We start from the raw sequence: 17,840 nt of genomic DNA, 5'->3' as shown, positions 1-17,840 counted from the left end.
GTCATCTGCGTTTTCTCAAAGCAGGCTTCGGCGCTTACCGCATCCGCACTAGCGTCAACAACTGGGAGCCTGCCAGCACTCTCAATATGACTAAAAATCATCACAGCCATTCTCAGTTCGCAGAATTCTCAATCCTTTTTCTTTTTCATTGATTGCTTTCTTCCTGTATGGTCATAGCATTATAGACTGAGTGCACGTTCTCACGCTGTGCGACTCAACCCCACCAGGATGCCTTCGTGGATATCGCGGGCCTCCGAGTCCCACCATGCACAGCTCGTGGCAACCGCTGCCGTCTCAGGCCTTGTAGTTGGAAGTGCTATTCTTGGTTATCAAAAGGCCCGACGCATGACGAGAGTAGCAGACTTGAAAGCGTCTATTCCAGATCTTAGTGAAGACCACCGTCCGTCAAGAGCAAGTACAATAATTGCGCCGGCTGACTTTTGCCATAACGGCCTCGTTCTTGGAAATCCACAATTTTTCTGACGCTTTACAGCTGACTGAATATGGTGCGGCTTCACATGTGTTTGCTCCAAGTAAAGAAGATGAGCGCAGCATGGCACTCGCCGCGCGAGCGAGAAAAGGCGATTATGACGACGGTAAGACGTCACTGTCTTTGGAAAAACAACTACATTGAGTTCTCACGAGATCATTAGATCTTATCCTCGAGCAATTGGCGAGAAATCGGGTCTTTCTTACAGATGAAGGACTTGCGAAGCTACGGGGCGCTTTCGTAGTCGTAGTCGGCTGTGGTGGAGTTGGATCGCATGCAACAGCAGCTCTTGCAAGATCAGGATGCGCCAAGCTCCGTCTCATAGATTTTGACCAAGTTACTTTGTCTTCGCTCAACCGACATGCAGTAGCAACTCTGGCAGACGTCGGAACACCCAAAGTGCACTGTCTCCGCAAGCGGCTCGAACAAATCACACCATGGACCCACTTCGAATGCCGAAACGAGCTGTTCAGTGAGCAGACTGCAGCTGCTCAATTGGCGCCTCTAAATGGCCAGCAACCAGATTTTGTAATAGACGCCATTGATAACATAGACAGCAAAGTTGCTCTCCTGGCCTACTGCTACATGAACAACATCAAGGTCATCTCCTCTATGGGTGCAGGTTGCAAGTCCGATCCTACCAGAATCTTCATTGGCGACATTTCAGCAAGCACAGACGACCCTCTTTCAAAGTCCACTAGACGAAAGCTGCGGTTGAAAGGCGTAAAAGATGGGATACCTGTCGTTTACTCGACCGAGAGGCCAGGCCCTGGAAAGGCTGAACTTCAACCGCTTTCAGAAGAAGAATTCGCAAAAGGCAACGTTGGAGAACTGGGAGTTCTCGCAGATTTTCGGGTACGGATTTTGCCAGTTTTAGGCACCATGCCAGCAATCTTTGGCCTGGCCGTTGCCAACCATGTCATCCTCTCCATTTCGGGTTACCCACATGAATATCTTCCATCGAAATCTCGAGACAAGATGTACGATGGTATTCTAGGCGCTCTCCAAGGCGCTGAAGAACGCTTGGCTCGCGCACTGTTCAGCGAAGATCCTCTCGGTCTCAAGATTCCCATCACACAAGACGATGTTGGTTATTTGGTAGAAGAAGTGTACAATGGAAAAAGCATAATCAGCGGCCTATCGACACGCTTAATATTGTCAAGATGGAGGAAGCCAACGGAAAGCTTTGTTGACCAAAGTACTCCAGGACAGAAGAACAGCCATCTCAAGATGAGAGATCTGGTTCTCATGACTAAGGAAGAGGCAGGCAAGCACGAGAAGGAGATATTGAAGGGAGAAAAAAGCCCTGAAGATTTATACAGCGCTGAAACAATTGAGCGTGTGAATAAGAGGTTGGCTGAGGAAGAGCGATTCGAGCGCTTCCGGTAAATTTAGAGCCACTATTACGAGAAACTCTCTACTACACATGTATGTACAGTATCTTGACGAACAAAATATCAACTCAACATTCTATTCTTATCCCAACAAAAATATCAATGCGAGACAGGTATGCTTATATGTCGGACCACTACCGGGAGTTTGCGGACGCGGGGCATAACTCCGTGCGCTTCAATCTACACTGTTCAGCACAAGATACTTAACGGCTTTCTCTATCGCCTTCCTGTAACTCCAGTATTACTTGAACAAAGCTTCAAACCAGCTGTCTACATCAATCGGTCTTCTCGATGGATCCGGCCTTGGGCCGATGTATGTCAGTCTGTTAGCGCGAAGCACACATCCAATGAGAACAAAGTGCAATTCTGCTCCGCGTGCTAGTGGCATAGCGGGTAACGACTTTTCTTCATGACGTGCAGCTCGGTGGCTACCACTGTAATAGTAAGGTAGCCGCCGTTGACTAGCAGAGTAGGAGGCCGCTTGACGTCGAGTCGATGACGGTCCCCCTGCTACCTCGACTGATCAAACGGCCCGACAAGCTCCAAGAGACAGGTAAATTTGCGGGCCACCTCCGGAGTCAATGGGTTAACTCCGCTTGGAGGCTGCTCCAGACGGACAAAAATCTATGGACACGTCATAGTGGGCCGTCGGCAGAGATCATGACCAGGGCTTTACATATGTACAGATATATGTGAGGGATTTCCCGCCCTTCTAGCCACACTCGTTTTTCAAGCCTACAACGATACATAAACATACACTAAACATTACATTTGCATCAAAGACACAATGACTACAGACACCAAATTCGAGGGATGGCTTGGCAAGGACAAGGAGAGTGTCAAGGGAAAGATGGAATGGGGCCAGTTTGAGCCCAAGAAGTGGACTGAGGATGATGTTGACATTGAAGTCTCCCACTGCGGTATCTGCGGTTCAGACCTGCACATGCTAAGCTCTGGCTGGGCACCTACCCCATACCGTACGTATATCCAATTGCTATCGATTATCCGGCATGCTAACATACCGCAGCTTGCGTTGTCGGTCACGAGATCATTGGCAAAGCCGTCAAGGTTGGCAAGAATGTCAAGCACATCAAGGAGGGTGACCGCGTGGGTGTTGGAGCACAAGCACGCTCTTGCTTGCAGCCAGATTGCCCTGAATGCTCAAATGGCATTGAAAACCACTGCAAGCGCGGTAGCGTCAGTACCTACGGTTCAATTTACCCCGGTGACGAGGGCAAGTCTTACGGAGGATACGCAAAGCACAACCGGACCAATGGACACTTTGTGCTCAAAATTCCCGAAGGTTTGGAAAGTGCTGATGCTGCACCCATGCTGTGTGGAGGAATCGTAAGTTGTAGCTTCGATTCACTATGGAAATGAAGCACCTGCTAAATATTCCACAAACAGACCGTCTACTCCCCACTGAGAAGATTTGGCTGCGGCCCCGGCAAAACCGTAGGAATCGTCGGAGTCGGAGGTCTCGGTCACTTCGGCGTTCTTTTCGCAAAAGCCCTGGGTGCCGACAAAGTCGTAGGAATCAGCCGCAAAGCTGAGAAGCGCGACGACGTGCTCAAGCTGGGTGCCGACAAGTACATCGCAACTGATGAAGACGAAGACTGGGCCAAGCACAATGCCGGCACATTGGACCTCATCATTTCCACCGTCTCGAGTGCAAAGATGCCGCTAGATGGATACCTCGGACTGCTCAAGACCCACGGAACCCTCGTTCAAGTCGGTGCCCCGGATAAGGGCGAGCTACCTCCTATCAACGCTTTCACGCTTCTCGGGAGGGGAATTGGCGTCGCCGGTAGTGGTATCGGTGCGCCGTGGGAGATCAAGGAGATGTTGGAGTTGGCGGCTGAGAAGAAGATTAAGCCGTGGGTGCAGAAGAGGCCTATGAGCGATGCTAATAATGCGGTTGTGGATATGCAGGCTGGAAAGGCGAGGTACAGGTATGTTCTTGAGAATTAGAGGGCTGATTAGATGGCGTCTCGGGGTTTCTCATGGACTTGAAATCCGATCTAGAACCAATGATTAGGCAAGAGTAATGAATATCCATGAAATAGAACATGTATCCTGCGTCGCATTTTAACTCACTCAACGTCAATCAACATAACTTGCAAGTAAATTCAGTTTAGAGATGTCATGGAATTTATCGCTTCTAGTGTCGCACCATAGTACAGGAGTAACTGTGCTCATGTTATGAGCATCTCATCCACCGCAAATAAGAGAGACCGCAGATACTATAGCAGTAATCCTAGGTTCGCTGAAGCGGAAGCTGAGAATTCCAGGACTGTCAGCATAATGTATTTGGAAAACGAACAAAACCAAAGCAACACAGATGAATATACGTAACATTCGATTGTATAAGGCTACGCAATGATTACACTACATACACGTGCTTAGGCCAAGACCCTGCAACCTTAATTGTCTACTATTTGGGCCTTATCGCCACCAATTCCTCAGCTATCGAATAGTTCCCAATGAAATTTGCCTTCCCATTCTTAAAATGCCATTGCATTTTTCACGCTAACACGCACAGAGGATTGGTCTTTCGTCAATCTGTGCTCCGAGTTCGATTACGGGACGATCTTTCTAGTAATTATTACGTGTATAGGGGATTACTGCATGAGTATCATAGCCAGTTAATGTCATCAATATATGATACTGACTGCCAATCGATAGTTGTAGTTTTGAGGTCGTCTTCTTTGAAACCCTTATGTTAGTTCCTAGTGGCTTCGTGTACTGTTTTTTTTTCTTGGATAAATTGGCCTACTTACGAGACACCTTGGTTAAGAGTTGGGTTTTTCTTTCTTTGAAATGCGTTCAAGTGCTGCGGATAGAGCTAGATAGGATTTGCTGAACTCGTCTGGGCGCAGTGATGCTTTTATCGTTAGCATTTATAGCAAAGAGCCTTCACGGATGATTTCAGTGAATGTAAAGCTTACAATCATCGAGGATCAGAACTGTTTCTAGAACTCCATCGATTTCCAGGGTTTTCGATGCGTAGAGGATTAAGGCTTGTATGGAAAGAGCGAAGTCTGTCTAGTTGTAGCTGACAGAGGGTGTGAGGTGGTCTTTGGGTTTTCCAGAAACATTCTATTCAGTCGATCGACAGCGAGTATCAAGTGTTTAGATTGAGATGTAGATAGCTGCTACGCCTCTATTTATGTATGTTCATGTATCAATCGACCGCCACGTTGAGAGATCTGGATTATAATTCTGTTGACTACAAGAACTAGGCAATGCATTGAGTAATCTTGCCTTCGAAGTATGATCTACTATTCTTCATTGAAGACACTTGAGAACGGTATAATGAAACTTTGGAACAAACCATATCACAAGGGTCCGTCTCAACTGTCTAAAACTCATCACACAATGACTTTGTCGGTTGTATGAGAGGGCGGGCAACACCTGCTGACAGCTCTTGCTCCCAAGAGATACAATGTATCACAATTACAGCCTGTAAAATTCAATGAACATGGATGCAGCTTGGGCTGAAATTGCTCGTCTCTGTTGCTACAAGAATTGCTACTAACACTAGAAGATCGCGCCTGATACGGCTTGATGGTGATTTTTTTACACCGCATCAGTCCTATCATTTTACTGGTTCCATTCTAAAAAGTGAGCTTCCCGAAAAAGAAGAAGCAGCTTTTCGCTGATCATAACGAAATTTATGAGTACTTAGAAGAGAGAATCATGTCTCCTCTGTATGTATTTCGTGTCAAATACATGACCCAAAGATCAAGTCTTGGTTATTCTTTGAACCTGTTGAGTTGACTTTAGCGATATCGATCCCACTATTGGAGTTGAGTGTCTCAATACTGTAAATTGCATAGCTACGGCTTCGACTTTTGGCCCTACCTACCGATGACTAGCTCTTAACAACACTGCCAATGCTATACATGTAGCCACAAAGCGTAAATCTAGCCACGAATGCTCTAATTAATTAGTAGATACGTGGTTAGACATGTGAACCACAAATGGAATATCCATCACCGGCGTGCTATACTTGCAGCTCTTTAGATGCTTAAAAAAATCATATACTCTAAGCATACACTTGATACCCGATTTGCCCCTGTTCTACTGAATCACTAATGATCTTTGACCCAATAATCTCGAGGGAGATATAAATATCCTACCGAATACTCATATTTCCGGGGAAGCCTGCCTTTTATTCTCTAACTAAGACTTGAGCCCCTTCATTAGAGATGCGTTAACAGTAGCACAAGCCCTAGTACCGGAGAATGCCAGATAAAAGTACAGTGTAAGGTTAGCTCCCTATATCCAAATCTAGAAATATCTTTCTGCTGATGCTTCTATTTTATCCCACGTAGTAAACTATCACGTCGCATGTGCCGACCCCTCATCCATCAATCTAAAGCCCAAACAAGTCGCGCACGGTCCACACAGCATCAAGCCATATAGTAAGTAATCCTCATTTCGCCGGCTTGGTAGCTATGCAATACAGTTAGAAAAAAAGTTTTGAGATTAAACCCTTGACAAAATGAACCATCAGAACGCCCGAAACCACCCGGCGAAGCTTCATCTCAGCATCCTGAAACGCGTGCCGCATTTTTAAACTTTGGACAGTAGGGGTCAGCCCGTGATTTCAACCATCTTACCCTGCTAACCAAGACTTACAGAAGAAGCCCTTCTAGACCATATCAAAAAAAGCCCCGCAACCCAAATAATTCAGTCAGCAGAACCTAGGCATTTATAGCTGTCGTAATGTCAAAGCACAGCCCCTCCACCCAGAAAACAGTATCACATGAGGCCCCCCAAAACATGACATACGTAACCGAGTAACCATTCCAGTATCAACTGACTCTTTTTAAACACCAAGCCCCACCACCCCTCCTCAGCGCCCACTCTCAAAAACTCTCTCTCTTTCTATCACTCTCAATCAAACAAAACAATGTCAACAACCACGCAAACAATCACCGTCGCCCACCTGGGCGGCATAACCGCCTCGTACCGCCTCTCCCCCTCCTTCACCGCCAGCAAACCCACTCTCGTCCTCGTAAACTCCTTCCTCACCTCCGCCGCCCTCTTCGACTCCTTCTTCGCCAACGATGCGCTTACCAGCCGGATGAACCTGCTGGCAATTGAGCTGCTGGGACACGGGCAGACGAGGGCGCATGAGGCGGAGCACTGGACGTATTGGGATACTGCCGTGATGAATTTGCAGGTTATGGAGGCGTTGGGGGTGCAGAGGGCGTTTGTCATGGGGACGAGTCAGGGGGGTTGGGTTACGGTTCGAATGGCGCTTTTGGGGGGGAAGAAGGTATGTTTTCTCTCTCTTTTTTTTTTCCATGTACGGATCTTTCAACACTCTCTTGAGATGTTCTTTTGAGGGAGTGGGGAAGATATGGGGGAGGGGATGGAAGAAGAGAAAAATGTGATGTTGAGGAGAAATAAAAAAAAATAGTTGTATACGAGAAGAGAGAAAGTTTAGCTGACCGCCTGGTGTCAACTTTTTTTTGCTGCACCTACAGATTCAAGGTATAATTCCTCTTGGAACATCACTCGACTACGAATCCGAACGTAGTCGCCAACTTGGTTGCTGGCAGGCCTTGGATGCCCTCGCAAACCTCATCACGGGCGACTTCGGCGCAAAGAATAACCAGCCCACTCCCGATTTTGTGCCTACTAAGGAATTCGCCGAGTTCCTTATTAGCCAAGGGTTTGGTCAGGATTGCTCCGCGGAGGTCAAACAATTCTGGACGGAGCAGCTTCAGAAGAATTATACGGGTGATGAGGGGAGGAAGAGGATGAGGATGGCGGCGATTAATCTGAGAGATAGAGATGGATTGCACTTGAGAGCTGAGGATGTCGTTTGTCCAGTTTTATGGTTGCATGTGAGTTTTCTTATGGTGTTTCTTTGGTTCCGTCTTTTACAAGTCGTTGAATATATGAGAATTCTCTCTCTAAGTGTCAAGCTGGCAACTTCCCAAGTATGATATGTTTGCTGACATTACACAACTCCTAGGGAACAAAAGACGTGGTATACACCGTTGCGAACGCCCAAGAGGAAATCAAGCTTTTCAAAAACTCGCCCGATGCACGGCTCGAACTAATCGAAGGCGGCGAGCACTTTCTGAATTCCTCGAATCCAAATGAGGTCATGGAGCATACCATTGCTTTTGTTGAAAAGTATGCCAAGTAGTGCATCTCGCTTGACCCTTTTTGTTTGTTACAAAAAAAACAGACCTAGAATACGTAAACTTCAGTTCGTGTGCCATGATACACTAGAATTCCCTATTTTCTTTTCCTTTTCTTTTTAAGAAAAAAGAAAGAAAGAGAGCATTCCACGTCAGGCCATATAGTGAACATACCCCACCCACTCTCCCACATGCACACATACGCATACGCAACTCCATCACGACAACTACATACGTCTTCGGATACGTCACGATAATCAGCCACTCAACGCCAACGCCCTTCCCGTGGCAAAAACAAAAAAAAGAGCTCGCATCTTCCCCCGGTCACCAGCACAGCCCCAGCTGCCGGACCCTTTCCCCCTCCCCCCCCCCCCCTCCCCCCAAATCTCCACCGACAACCACACCACCCCTTCAAATGTGGAGCTTAGCCAAAACCTTCAATTCTCTTGGGTGTGCGGGGAAAATCATACGAGCCAAGATCCACACTGGGACAATACGCCGTTGTCCTTCCGCTCTGCTTCACCATCCCGGGCCACACCCACCTCCAAGCCCCCCCCCCCCCCCCCACTCCCCAAGCCCTACTAAACAAGGGAAGCCTTTCGATAAGGCCGGGGGAAGTCGCAGATCAAACCTGCTCGGGGAGCGCGGCAGGTGTGAAAAATAAAAAGCAGAGCATAATGGCAAAAGTGGAAAAAAAAGCAAGGATGAGGTTTGTTGTTGAGTAGTAGTAGAGTACTTTACAAAGCAAAGTGGCTGTGAAGGGGGGGGGACGCTTGGATACGGATAGTCTACTTGTGTGGGGTTTTAGCGGCCCGCCATGGCGGACGGGAAGCAGTCGTGGACCAATGCAAATGTTACTCCGCGCTCGTACGAAGGTTTTGAAGTTTTTCCTTGGGGGGGGGGGGGGGGGGGGGGGGGTTGGATTACGTCTGTCTTGTTAGAAAAAACCAAAATAAAGAAGGGCCGAGGTAGGAAAAGAAAATAGGTAGAGCACCAAAATTAGTTAGGATGGTATTATTAATACATTTGGGCGATTTTTTCTTGCCCGTTTTCAATTGTACGTGCAGGAAGACTTTTGGGGAACAACTTTTGTGGCTTTTCAGGTGCACTTGTAAAACGCCATTGCGTTGCTTTTGCAGCATGTACTTCTGTTCTGGGGTGTTCATTGTGCTTTCTTTTGCTTGCGTGACTTGTCGGTGAGGCCGTGGATACCGGGTATTGGGTATCGTTCATCGTTTCCTAATTCATGTTCAACAAAGAAAAAAAAAGCGATAGCGATGCATATATATTGACATCAAACATGCTATTAGATGTGTCCCGGGGACCGGGGTTTAAAACTGACCAGACAATAGCATGATGGTTACCTTATGAGTTTGTCTATACACCTACTTAATCATTACCCCTCCTCACATTCCGACTCGCAGACTAAAGGGAAAAAAATCAAGGTAATAATCCAATAATCGCTTCGTCCATGCGTAAATGCATGCGAACCCCTGGCCCCTGTGGAGGGCACTTAACGTGCATATGTTTGCCTTTTCTCAAGCAAAAGCAGGGCGATTGGATGACAGAGCTTGCAGGAACGTATGGATCTAGCTTTTTGGCGCACCTGATTGCTGCACAGTCGGGATAGAACTTGTTTCGCGGCTAGCGTGTAGGACTATCTCGATCGGAAGCAACGATGCGGTCAACGAACCCTACGGTAGGCGCCGTAGGCGAGGAAAGAGGAAGAGAACGCAAATAATATACCGGAATGAGAATAGCAACTGACGATGATGATTAGTATTGCGAAGCACTCAAGACGCAAATAGGAAATAAAAGGAAATAACGTAACCACCACATCTCCACAACAATGCATCCCGATATGTGTCGTGTTCATCGCGGAAAGAGAAGAATAATGATGATGCACAAAGCTGTTGTTGCATTTTGACACCATAGCACACCACCTTTGTGCCCTGCATCATCGGAACCTGCAGCGGACAGCGGGCAATTGTCGAGACAATGTTTTCTGGGCTCGCCTAAGTGCATATTGTAATGACCATTCTGTGACGACAAAGGCGAGGGATAGTCGGCTAGTATAACTACACCGGAATAGGCGTTTGGAAAGACCGTTTGTTATCGTGCACATGCTCATAAACCCCCCACCCCTGTCGAAACTTGGCCGTGGTTGAAGATCATAGCCGAAATCCCGTCCGCCTCGTCTCGGAATGGAAGGGAGACGCCATGCCCAGGGTCTCAATGCACGTGCACTTGTCGATACCGAAGGGCTTGTTTGCAGAAGGTCTGCACAAACGAAAAGATGCTAGCAAGAGCAAGGGGGAGAAAGATTAGCGAGACTATAGGAATCAAGAGCGGAAGACAATTGACGACGATCAAACGTGTAATGGAGAAGCTAAGTTGGAAAGTGTTTGACGTTTTGATCTGGAAGGTCTTTCGTATATACATGAGGGTTGATTGGCTGATCTGGCCAATATGTGTGAGCCGTTCATTTGGTGCCAATTTACTTTTTTTGGTGCATCTGGATTTTTCAGCATGTGCCGCGAGAATCTGATTTGCATTACCACCCTAAAGGGCGGGACAAATAGCTTGAAAAAAAGGAAGCAGGGATGCAGAAGTCGGGCCTCCTCTTGAAGCGCATCTGCGTCTTCTTCTGTAACGGGTTGGAGAGAATTGGCCCGGGATATGGCCGCTCCCTAGATAAGTACATACATCCCCGCTCCCGGACAATGGTGATGTCTTTGACTGCTATTTGTGGCGACGTCTTTCCGTAATTGCAGAAAAGATGGTGTATAGAGGTTTCGCATGGGTAGTACAGTATGTAAGACTTGGAGTATTGGGTTTGGAGAATTAGATTTGGTCAGCCAACGCGGTACCGTTGTCGCGGGTCACGGGTGACTTGAGTGGGCTGAGGAACTCGCTTGTGTGGAGTTCAACGGGGCGAGGGGGGGGGCTTGTCAAAAGGCCGGGATGAAACAGTTTCACAGCCTGGCATTCTTCTTGTCTTGACGGCTTTGATGTTCCCTCGGACAAGCTGCATGCGCCGCGTGGGCAGCCAGGATGGAGCCAGTAAAGTGAGAGGAAGGAAAGTGGGACAAGCACCCACATGAGTGAGTGGGCTTGCTGGAGTGGATATTGGCAAACGAGGTCAGTGTATTTGACGTCAGTGGTCACAATGGCCGTGCAAACGGGCTTACAACGGCCAGCCGCGATGTGGGAAGCCAGTAAGTAGATGCCAGGCACAGCCCGTGCAGCCGGAACTTGGGCTGAATACCATGTCTCAGGAACGGATTTGTGAGCGTAACACAGGTATTATGAGTCAGATATTCGATGTGGACTCGCTGCGTTTGCTGTGTGCTCTGGCCGCACGACCCGTCCAACAACAGACGAGATGGGACTAATCCCGAAAACGGCAGGTCTTGATCTATTGCCATTACTTGTCATGTCCTATCGCGCACCTCCTGTCTGCAGACCCTAAGTGGGCGTCCACTTTGGCTTGGTTATTGCTGATCTGAATATATGCTATGCACAAAGGCCCCGCTCTCCATGGAATTCCGGCGTAAGCAATGGTGGCTGAGAGGGATGGACAAGACCAAGATCAACAAATAAACAAACCAATGCTTTTTGGTTGCCTGCATAGAGCCGCGTGCATAAAGTCTAATGGTAGAGTTGTGTAGTGTAAGATCGCCCGTCAGCGGGGAGGAGGGACACGGTACGGGCTGGTGTGGACACGGTACGGATGCGAAGCCTATATCCGAATGAAGTTATAGGGTGGTGTAAGTATAATGGGGCCGACATAATGGTGAGGGGTAAAAGCCGCCGAGTGCGCCGAACAGGTCAATTTTACCGGAATTTGGTGCGTGCCAGCTTGCCTGACAGCGGAAGTCACCGTGGATGGAGAGAGCAGGTCTGCGCGTGTTGACTAATAAGAGCAGGTGCTTCTGTCGCCGTATGGCGCCTTCCCAAGAGGTCGCCGCTTCCAAGATCTAGATTCGCGGCGAATGCTACCTATGCATTTAGCATGTACGCATACTGCCGCCAAACATTTCATCGTGGCGGCACATGCCGCCCAGACATTGCGTTTAATTGAAGGTGAAAAGGTGAAATGTGCGATTCGTTCTATACAATCAGGAGTGTGTGATATTCGTGTGCATCTAGATAGTGGTGTGTGTGTGTGTGTGTGTGTGTGTGTGTGTGTTTGTGTTTAGCCAATCAATCGCTAAGCACAGGTGGTATCCTCTAAAACATAATGTGTTGATGGTGACGCCCAAGTCCTACTTTTTGTCAAGCCCAGCAAACCCGCGCAATACAAGGAGATCCAGACCGTGTTGGTATCATGAAGCCGAAAAGGTATGCAAACGAAACAAAAGCCTCCCAAAAGGTAGCGCCAGAAGTCAGCTTAGATGCTACAATGGCCAACAAAAGAAAATAGTGTGGCCATGAAGAGTAGACAAGGAAAAGTAAAATAAACCAAACGTCAATAACAGAGCGAAAAGGACAGCGAATGGTACAGGGTATATGCAGGCAAATACATAGTGCTCCATAAGAGAGGACTGCGCACATGATTAGTTCTCCTCCATCAATGCTTCTTGGTCTCCGGTTTCGCGCCAGTCGCGCGAGAGCTCGGACAGACGCTTGATGCCAGCAATGCGCTCTGCCCAGAGAGACTCGGCTGGAGACCTGAATGTATAGGCTCGTTGTGATGAAATGACGCCGATGGCCTGAAGTACCGCCTTGCGCGAATCCCGCCCAAACACAGCAGGGTGATTGATCCACTCAAGGCTGGATTCGAGTTCTGCGTCAAGGGCATGCATGGTTCGTACATCAATTCCGGCGGCGGGCGTAAAGGGACTGTCGGCATGCGGTGAGGGTGTTCGTGCTCGAGGGTCTCCACTGGCGCTGTGTGTCGTGGGCGATGCTGATTCTGTACTGCCGTTTGCACTGGATGGGTCGTTGCGCCTATGGCCAGGGGGTGGAAGTGGGGGCAGACCACCCTTGCCCAGTCCTTTGAGGATACTGCGTGTCTCCGTGAGCAAGTGATGAGCTCGTTCATGCTGGCCTCGTGAGACAAGCGTCAATGCGCGTGTCAACATGTCTGACGTGAGCAACTCCATACGTCTCTGCACAACATGTGGGTGAGGCGGAATCGGGGGTGTCGGGGGAACCGTGGTAGAGTTCTTCCTTGTGCTGGAAGGTAGTAAAGTAATGGCTAGTAGTGATGGCCGCGGCAGGTGCGCAAGGGAGCCTTCTCGAAGAATGTCACCATATGTGAGATCAGCCTGGATCAATGGTACTTCTTCAACACTGAGTGTGCGTGAGTCGTCCTGGTCAAGTGGACCTCCAAGGGCTTCAAGGCCGGATACAATTGTTTCCCAAGGATCCTGGGGAACCTGCTCGGGGGAACCTGTGTCTGGCGCAATGGCCAGTTGCACCAAAATGTCCCTCTTGTCGCCGAAGCGCAAGTCGCCCAACGAAGCTTCGGCGTCTCGTCCGGTGGCTCGTTTAGTAATGTGCAGCGCGCCGCTGATCTTGACAAACTTGGCAGGAGAACCTTCTGGTAGTCGTAGTTTCAGCTTCACGTTTTGATGCGAAGTCGTCTGGAGAGAGCCCAAGCACCCGGCTGCGCACTCGCGAAGCATCATCCAGTCCTTGACGTAGGTGTAAGATGCCTTGGTCCGTGTCGAAAGTTCAATCATTGTGTCAGGCTTGTGCGTTAGTCCTAGGCCAAAAGAGTGAATAGAGACCCTGGGGAAAGCACGTCAGTACTGCAAGGTTGTATTTAGTGTGGTATGATGGGGAGGGGGGGACTTACTTAGCAGCCTCGGCGCGGGACACAACAAAGTCGACGCTTTCGGTATCCGAGACGGACGAGTCACTGATGAGGAGGATAGACGAAAGAGGGTTGCTCGACTTGCGTTGCATGAGCAAGTCCATGGCCACGTTAGCTCCATCCACCACATCTGCACGCAGGCTCTTTTGTCCGACCGGGCGTATGGAGTCAAGCACCTTTGACCAGTCTCTCCACACTTTGCTGGTCATGCCGACAATGGGGACGCCGCCGCCGCTTGAACCAAATGTGACTAGACCCATGCGATCACGCTCGCCGAGGTTGTTTACCAAGAAGCGCAAGGTGTCACGCAACAAGTTGATTTTCAATCCTTGCATGGATGAAGACACAGGGATGACGACAACAATGTCGACAGGGACATGTACCGAGGTACCGAGACGGGGTTCCGGCATGCCCGCGCGCGAAGTGCTATACTCTGTAGGCGCCGTCATGGTCGACCTGGCTGCGCCGTAAGAGGAATTGATGGAAGAAACTCGCTTTGGCCGGCGGTATTCGTCCTCTTCTGTTCCCGAGTTGTCCTGATCGTACTCGGGCATGCGGGTGGCGACGGGAAAGTCGAGACGAATGTCCATGAGGGCGCGACGCCACAGCTCTAATTGGCTGGGGTCTCGGAACTGCAGATGAAAGGCCGGGAGCTCTGCGACGGAGAGGCTGAGGGTGAGAATCAAGTTGTCGGGCGAGTGTTCGACCTGGTTGAGGTGCTTCTTGATCAGGATGGAGCCTTTGAGGGTGCATTTTGTCTTTTTTGTGGGCGATGCACCATCCCACTGGGGCTGGGTAACCTTCTTCTCCTTGACGCAGATGAGCATCTCGGAGAAGAGATAGCATTCGAGTTCCTGCCATGACTGACGGTCCTTGCCTACGCGGATGTGGCCGTGGAGTCGCAACTTGCCGAAGCGCGAAAAGTCCAAGCCGTGCCAGTTGTCAACACGGGCATGGAGGTCCTCTGTAATCTCGTCCAGGACCTCTGCCGGTTCGTATTGGGGCTCGGATGGTCTGTTGTTTACAGGCGACTTGCTGCGGGTGTAACTGCTCTCCGCAACGCTGGCGACGGAAGGAAGGGCTGGAGCACTGCGCATGTCATCCGGATCCGGACGCCATTTTCCCTCGACGACTTCGACTGTGACGAGGCAAGTGAGGCTCTGCTGTTGTCGTGATCTACTCAGTGTAGGGAATTCGCTGCGCACAGTAACTGTTGGGGCGGGTATTGGGCTCTTGAGCATGGCGCGCGGGCTGCTGAGGCTGGTTTCCATGGACTGCACATCGTAGTCATGCCGCCGGCCCTCGTGTGTGGGGGCATAGTCATTGGATGAGGCAAGGCCCGTGGCGCCAGAGTCGCTGCGGCCATGGGCACGGGAGATGGAGCCGGCTCGATCTGAGCCACGGTCGCGGCTATGACTGCTATCGCGCTGGTGGTTGTGGTGGTGGAGAGAGGAATACGAGGCCGAGGCATTGCTGCCATTACGGGGACGGCCATGGGACGCGTCGTCATGCCGCCTGTCGGAGGAGACGGTCTGGCTGTCCCACGGGGTGGGCGTGTTTGAAGCGCTCCGGTGGCCGTCAGAGTGCTGGGATGGGGCCGGGTCGCTCTGGACGGAACGCACAATGGTTGAGAGTTTCTCTGTCCCCACATCAGCATGGCTGCTCGGCACAGCTTCTGGCGACGGCCTACCCAGATCTAGCACGTTTCCACCTCTGCTAGTGTCGAGCGCGAGGGCGGCGTCGCATGTCGGGCAATGCTGCGACTCGAACTCGCGAATGTACTCGTAGAAGCATGCTTCGTGCGCCACATGGCCACAGGACAGCTGCAGGATGCGCTCGCCGCGCAGCGTGTACTCGAGGTTCTCCTCGCAGACGCAGCATTCGCTGCCAATGAAGGTCCTCTCGCGGCGCGTCCGACTCTTTTCAATGTCCATGGCACCCGTGGCAGCTCGGCCAGAGCGGGGAGGGGGCGGCTGCGAAGCAAGATTGACGTCGGAGCGGTGGCCGTGCGAGTTGAACGACTTTTGCGTGTGGCCGCTGCGCGAGCTGGGACGGAAGCCCAGAAACGACATGGGCGCGCCTGAGCCCCCAGACAGGCCGTGGTGGAAGCCGGGGAGGCGGTGGTGTGGCCGGGCCCAGCAGGCGACGTCGAGTGGAGGGCGGGTGGTGGAATGCGGGCGGCAATGGCAGTGTTGGTGGTGGTGGTGGTTGTTGTGGGAGGTGGGTTGGGGCAGTCGAGAGGGAGATGGCCGAGGGTTGGGGGGTGGAGGAGGGGTGCGGGCAGGCAAAGAAAGGGTAGGTAAACGGGCAGGACATGGACGGGCAGGGCTGGCAGCTGGATCGCCTCACGCACGTTTCAGCATGGAGAAGGGCAGGCGGAGGATGGTCGAAGAGGCGGCGGGCTGGGTGGACCTTTAGGCTAGAGGGTCCAGGTACCGGCAAGCTGCGTGAACCGGGGTATTGCCATTGCGCCCGACACGCGATTCGAGCCGTGGCACACGGACGCCCATGGAGTACTTAAGTCGACGGCCAATGCAGCCATGGAGCGCACAAGAGGGTGCCCCGAAGCGGATGCATGCTGCTGTCTGCAGGCGCCCGACTGGGGCTAGCGCTGCAGCGGGCCTGTGGGTGCCTGGGGCGTGGTTCCATGCGGGCATCCACTTGCTGTATGTGCGTGTGGTGTGCGTGTGGGTGCGTATGTGTGCGCACGTAGTATGTGTGTGTGTGTGCGTGTGTGCGTGTGTGCGTGTGTGTGTTTGCAACCACCGCCCGACGCATATCCATCTACCCACCCAATCCCTGCACGGGGCTCGGCGGCGGCGCCCGGGCCCTGGCGAGCGACGACGTGCCGGCTGGCGGGCAAGGCCCAGCAAGGGCAAGGGTCGGCAATAGGGAGGATTGGGCCAGCGCGTTTGTTATGTTCCATTCCCACTGATTCAGCCGCTAGCCTGCCCTCATCCACGGCCAAAGCCATCGAGCCATGGGCGTGCCCATGCCCATGCTGCCGGGCCACCGACCGTTCGCAGGGCGAATCCCCCCTCGGCCTGCTGCTCCCAGCGGCAGAGCCAGAGCCAGAGCCAGCCCGACAGGAGAAAGAGCCCAGCCAGGAGGCCGTCCCGCCCACACAGTCAGACACGCCATCGGCCATCGACACACAGACACACGACGGCACACGACAGCCAGACAGACAGGCGACATGCCCATGGCCGTCGCACCTTCTCCTGTCTCTGTGGCTTGCCGCTGCAGATGGCGCTAGAAGCCTTCGTGGGCTTATTGGAATCGCCCTCCTCTCCCGCCGGCTCACCATCGAGTCAGGCTCGCCTGGCAAACTTTTGCCTTGGGCGTGCATACGACGGACAAGCTCCGCTTCTAGAAAACCACGCCCGTCTTCACCCACTCCTGTCCCCGAGAGAACAGACTCGCTCCCTGGGAGACAATAAAACCATCCCGCACCCACGACACACGGCTCCCAAGCGAAGCGACAAGGTCAGGTGACGCGACCTTCATGGGCCACATCCGTCCCATCCAAGTACACCAAGTCCATACTCCACACACATCACTGCCATCCATCGTGCCATCTCTGTCTGCACCTGCACCTTGCTCCAAACTGCTCCTCGCGTGGCTTGCGCCCATGCAACCACAGCGCCTCTCTGCGCTTGCTTCATTGCCCCTCAATGACGATGTCGTGTGCTGTCGTGGTCCCTGGATCTTCCAGCCCCGTGCGGGTCCTCGCGCAGTCGCCAGCCTCTGGCGCCCTCGTCGATTCGTGCACATGATGACGGAATCACCATAGCCGCCATCGCCAACCTGCTCTCACCCACCACTTCACTATCGCAACAACCTGATCTCCGGATCTACGGCAGGGCACACCACCCACTAACACCCTTAGGCGTCCACTCTCAAGCTGCAAGCTCGCATCCAGCAAGCTATCCTCTGTTCAAAGTCATGCACACGACACAATCCGCACC

General features: G+C 51.4%; 5 protein-coding genes across 5 annotated transcripts; 3 read left to right on the top strand and 2 right to left on the bottom strand.

Moving 5' to 3' along the window:
* Positions 1 to 102: 102 nt before the first annotated feature.
* On the top strand, positions 103 to 1,975 carry PSV08DRAFT_410233 (uncharacterized protein). Its single transcript, XM_014223262.2, has 3 exons — positions 103 to 411; positions 494 to 596; positions 654 to 1,975. The coding sequence occupies exons 1-3, from the start codon at positions 229 to 231 to the stop codon at positions 1,877 to 1,879; spliced, it is 1,512 nt and encodes a 503-aa protein (XP_014078737.1). The 5' UTR covers positions 103 to 228; the 3' UTR covers positions 1,880 to 1,975.
* Positions 1,976 to 2,624: 649 nt separating this feature from the next.
* On the top strand, positions 2,625 to 3,969 carry PSV08DRAFT_304345 (chaperonin 10-like protein). Its single transcript, XM_014223261.2, has 3 exons — positions 2,625 to 2,861; positions 2,912 to 3,231; positions 3,292 to 3,969. Exons 1-3 carry the CDS (start codon positions 2,672 to 2,674, stop codon positions 3,853 to 3,855), a joined length of 1,074 nt encoding a protein of 357 aa, XP_014078736.1. The 5' UTR covers positions 2,625 to 2,671; the 3' UTR covers positions 3,856 to 3,969.
* Positions 3,970 to 6,748: 2,779 nt separating this feature from the next.
* PSV08DRAFT_304333 (Alpha/Beta hydrolase protein) lies at positions 6,749 to 8,172 on the top strand. The gene is made up of 3 exons (XM_014223260.1): positions 6,749 to 7,171; positions 7,383 to 7,745; positions 7,877 to 8,172. The coding sequence occupies exons 1-3, from the start codon at positions 6,803 to 6,805 to the stop codon at positions 8,051 to 8,053; spliced, it is 909 nt and encodes a 302-aa protein (XP_014078735.1). The 5' UTR covers positions 6,749 to 6,802; the 3' UTR covers positions 8,054 to 8,172.
* Positions 8,173 to 12,163: 3,991 nt separating this feature from the next.
* PSV08DRAFT_304330 (uncharacterized protein) lies at positions 12,164 to 12,929 on the bottom strand. The gene has a single exon (XM_066092637.1). The coding sequence runs from the start codon at positions 12,603 to 12,605 to the stop codon at positions 12,327 to 12,329; it is 279 nt and encodes a 92-aa protein (XP_065949031.1). The 5' UTR covers positions 12,606 to 12,929; the 3' UTR covers positions 12,164 to 12,326.
* Positions 12,164 to 15,944, bottom strand: PSV08DRAFT_362866 (Pleckstrin homology domain-containing protein; the record flags this gene model as incomplete). The annotated part of the gene is made up of 3 exons (XM_066093038.1): positions 12,164 to 13,787; positions 13,855 to 15,511; positions 15,563 to 15,944. The coding sequence occupies 3 exons, from the start codon at positions 15,942 to 15,944 to the stop codon at positions 12,608 to 12,610; spliced, it is 3,219 nt and encodes a 1,072-aa protein (XP_065949030.1). The 3' UTR covers positions 12,164 to 12,607.
* Positions 15,945 to 17,840: the final 1,896 nt, after the last annotated feature.

Source organism: Bipolaris maydis (genome assembly GCF_028858645.1).
Source record: "Bipolaris maydis strain C4 unplaced genomic scaffold PSV08scaffold_8, whole genome shotgun sequence".
Lineage (NCBI taxonomy): Eukaryota > Fungi > Ascomycota > Dothideomycetes > Pleosporales > Pleosporaceae > Bipolaris > Bipolaris maydis.
The sequence above is the reverse complement of the archived record's forward strand: the minus strand, read 5'-3'. Positions and strand labels throughout refer to the sequence as shown.

Coding starts and splice junctions, on each gene's coding strand:
- PSV08DRAFT_304345 (XM_014223261.2), top strand. CDS start 2,672: ATGACTACAGACACCAAATTCGAGGGATGGCTTGGCAAGGACAAGGAG. Junction 2,862..2,911: donor CTGGGCACCTACCCCATACC/GTACGTATATCC, acceptor AACATACCGCAG/CTTGCGTTGTCGGTCACGAG. Junction 3,232..3,291: donor CCATGCTGTGTGGAGGAATC/GTAAGTTGTAGC, acceptor TTCCACAAACAG/ACCGTCTACTCCCCACTGAG.
- PSV08DRAFT_410233 (XM_014223262.2), top strand. CDS start 229: ATGCCTTCGTGGATATCGCGGGCCTCCGAGTCCCACCATGCACAGCTC. Junction 412..493: donor AAGACCACCGTCCGTCAAGA/GCAAGTACAATA, acceptor GACGCTTTACAG/CTGACTGAATATGGTGCGGC. Junction 597..653: donor AAAAGGCGATTATGACGACG/GTAAGACGTCAC, acceptor CGAGATCATTAG/ATCTTATCCTCGAGCAATTG.
- PSV08DRAFT_304333 (XM_014223260.1), top strand. CDS start 6,803: ATGTCAACAACCACGCAAACAATCACCGTCGCCCACCTGGGCGGCATA. Junction 7,172..7,382: donor CGCTTTTGGGGGGGAAGAAG/GTATGTTTTCTC, acceptor CTGCACCTACAG/ATTCAAGGTATAATTCCTCT. Junction 7,746..7,876: donor GTCCAGTTTTATGGTTGCAT/GTGAGTTTTCTT, acceptor CACAACTCCTAG/GGAACAAAAGACGTGGTATA.
- PSV08DRAFT_304330 (XM_066092637.1), bottom strand. CDS start 12,605: ATGTGCGCAGTCCTCTCTTATGGAGCACTATGTATTTGCCTGCATATA.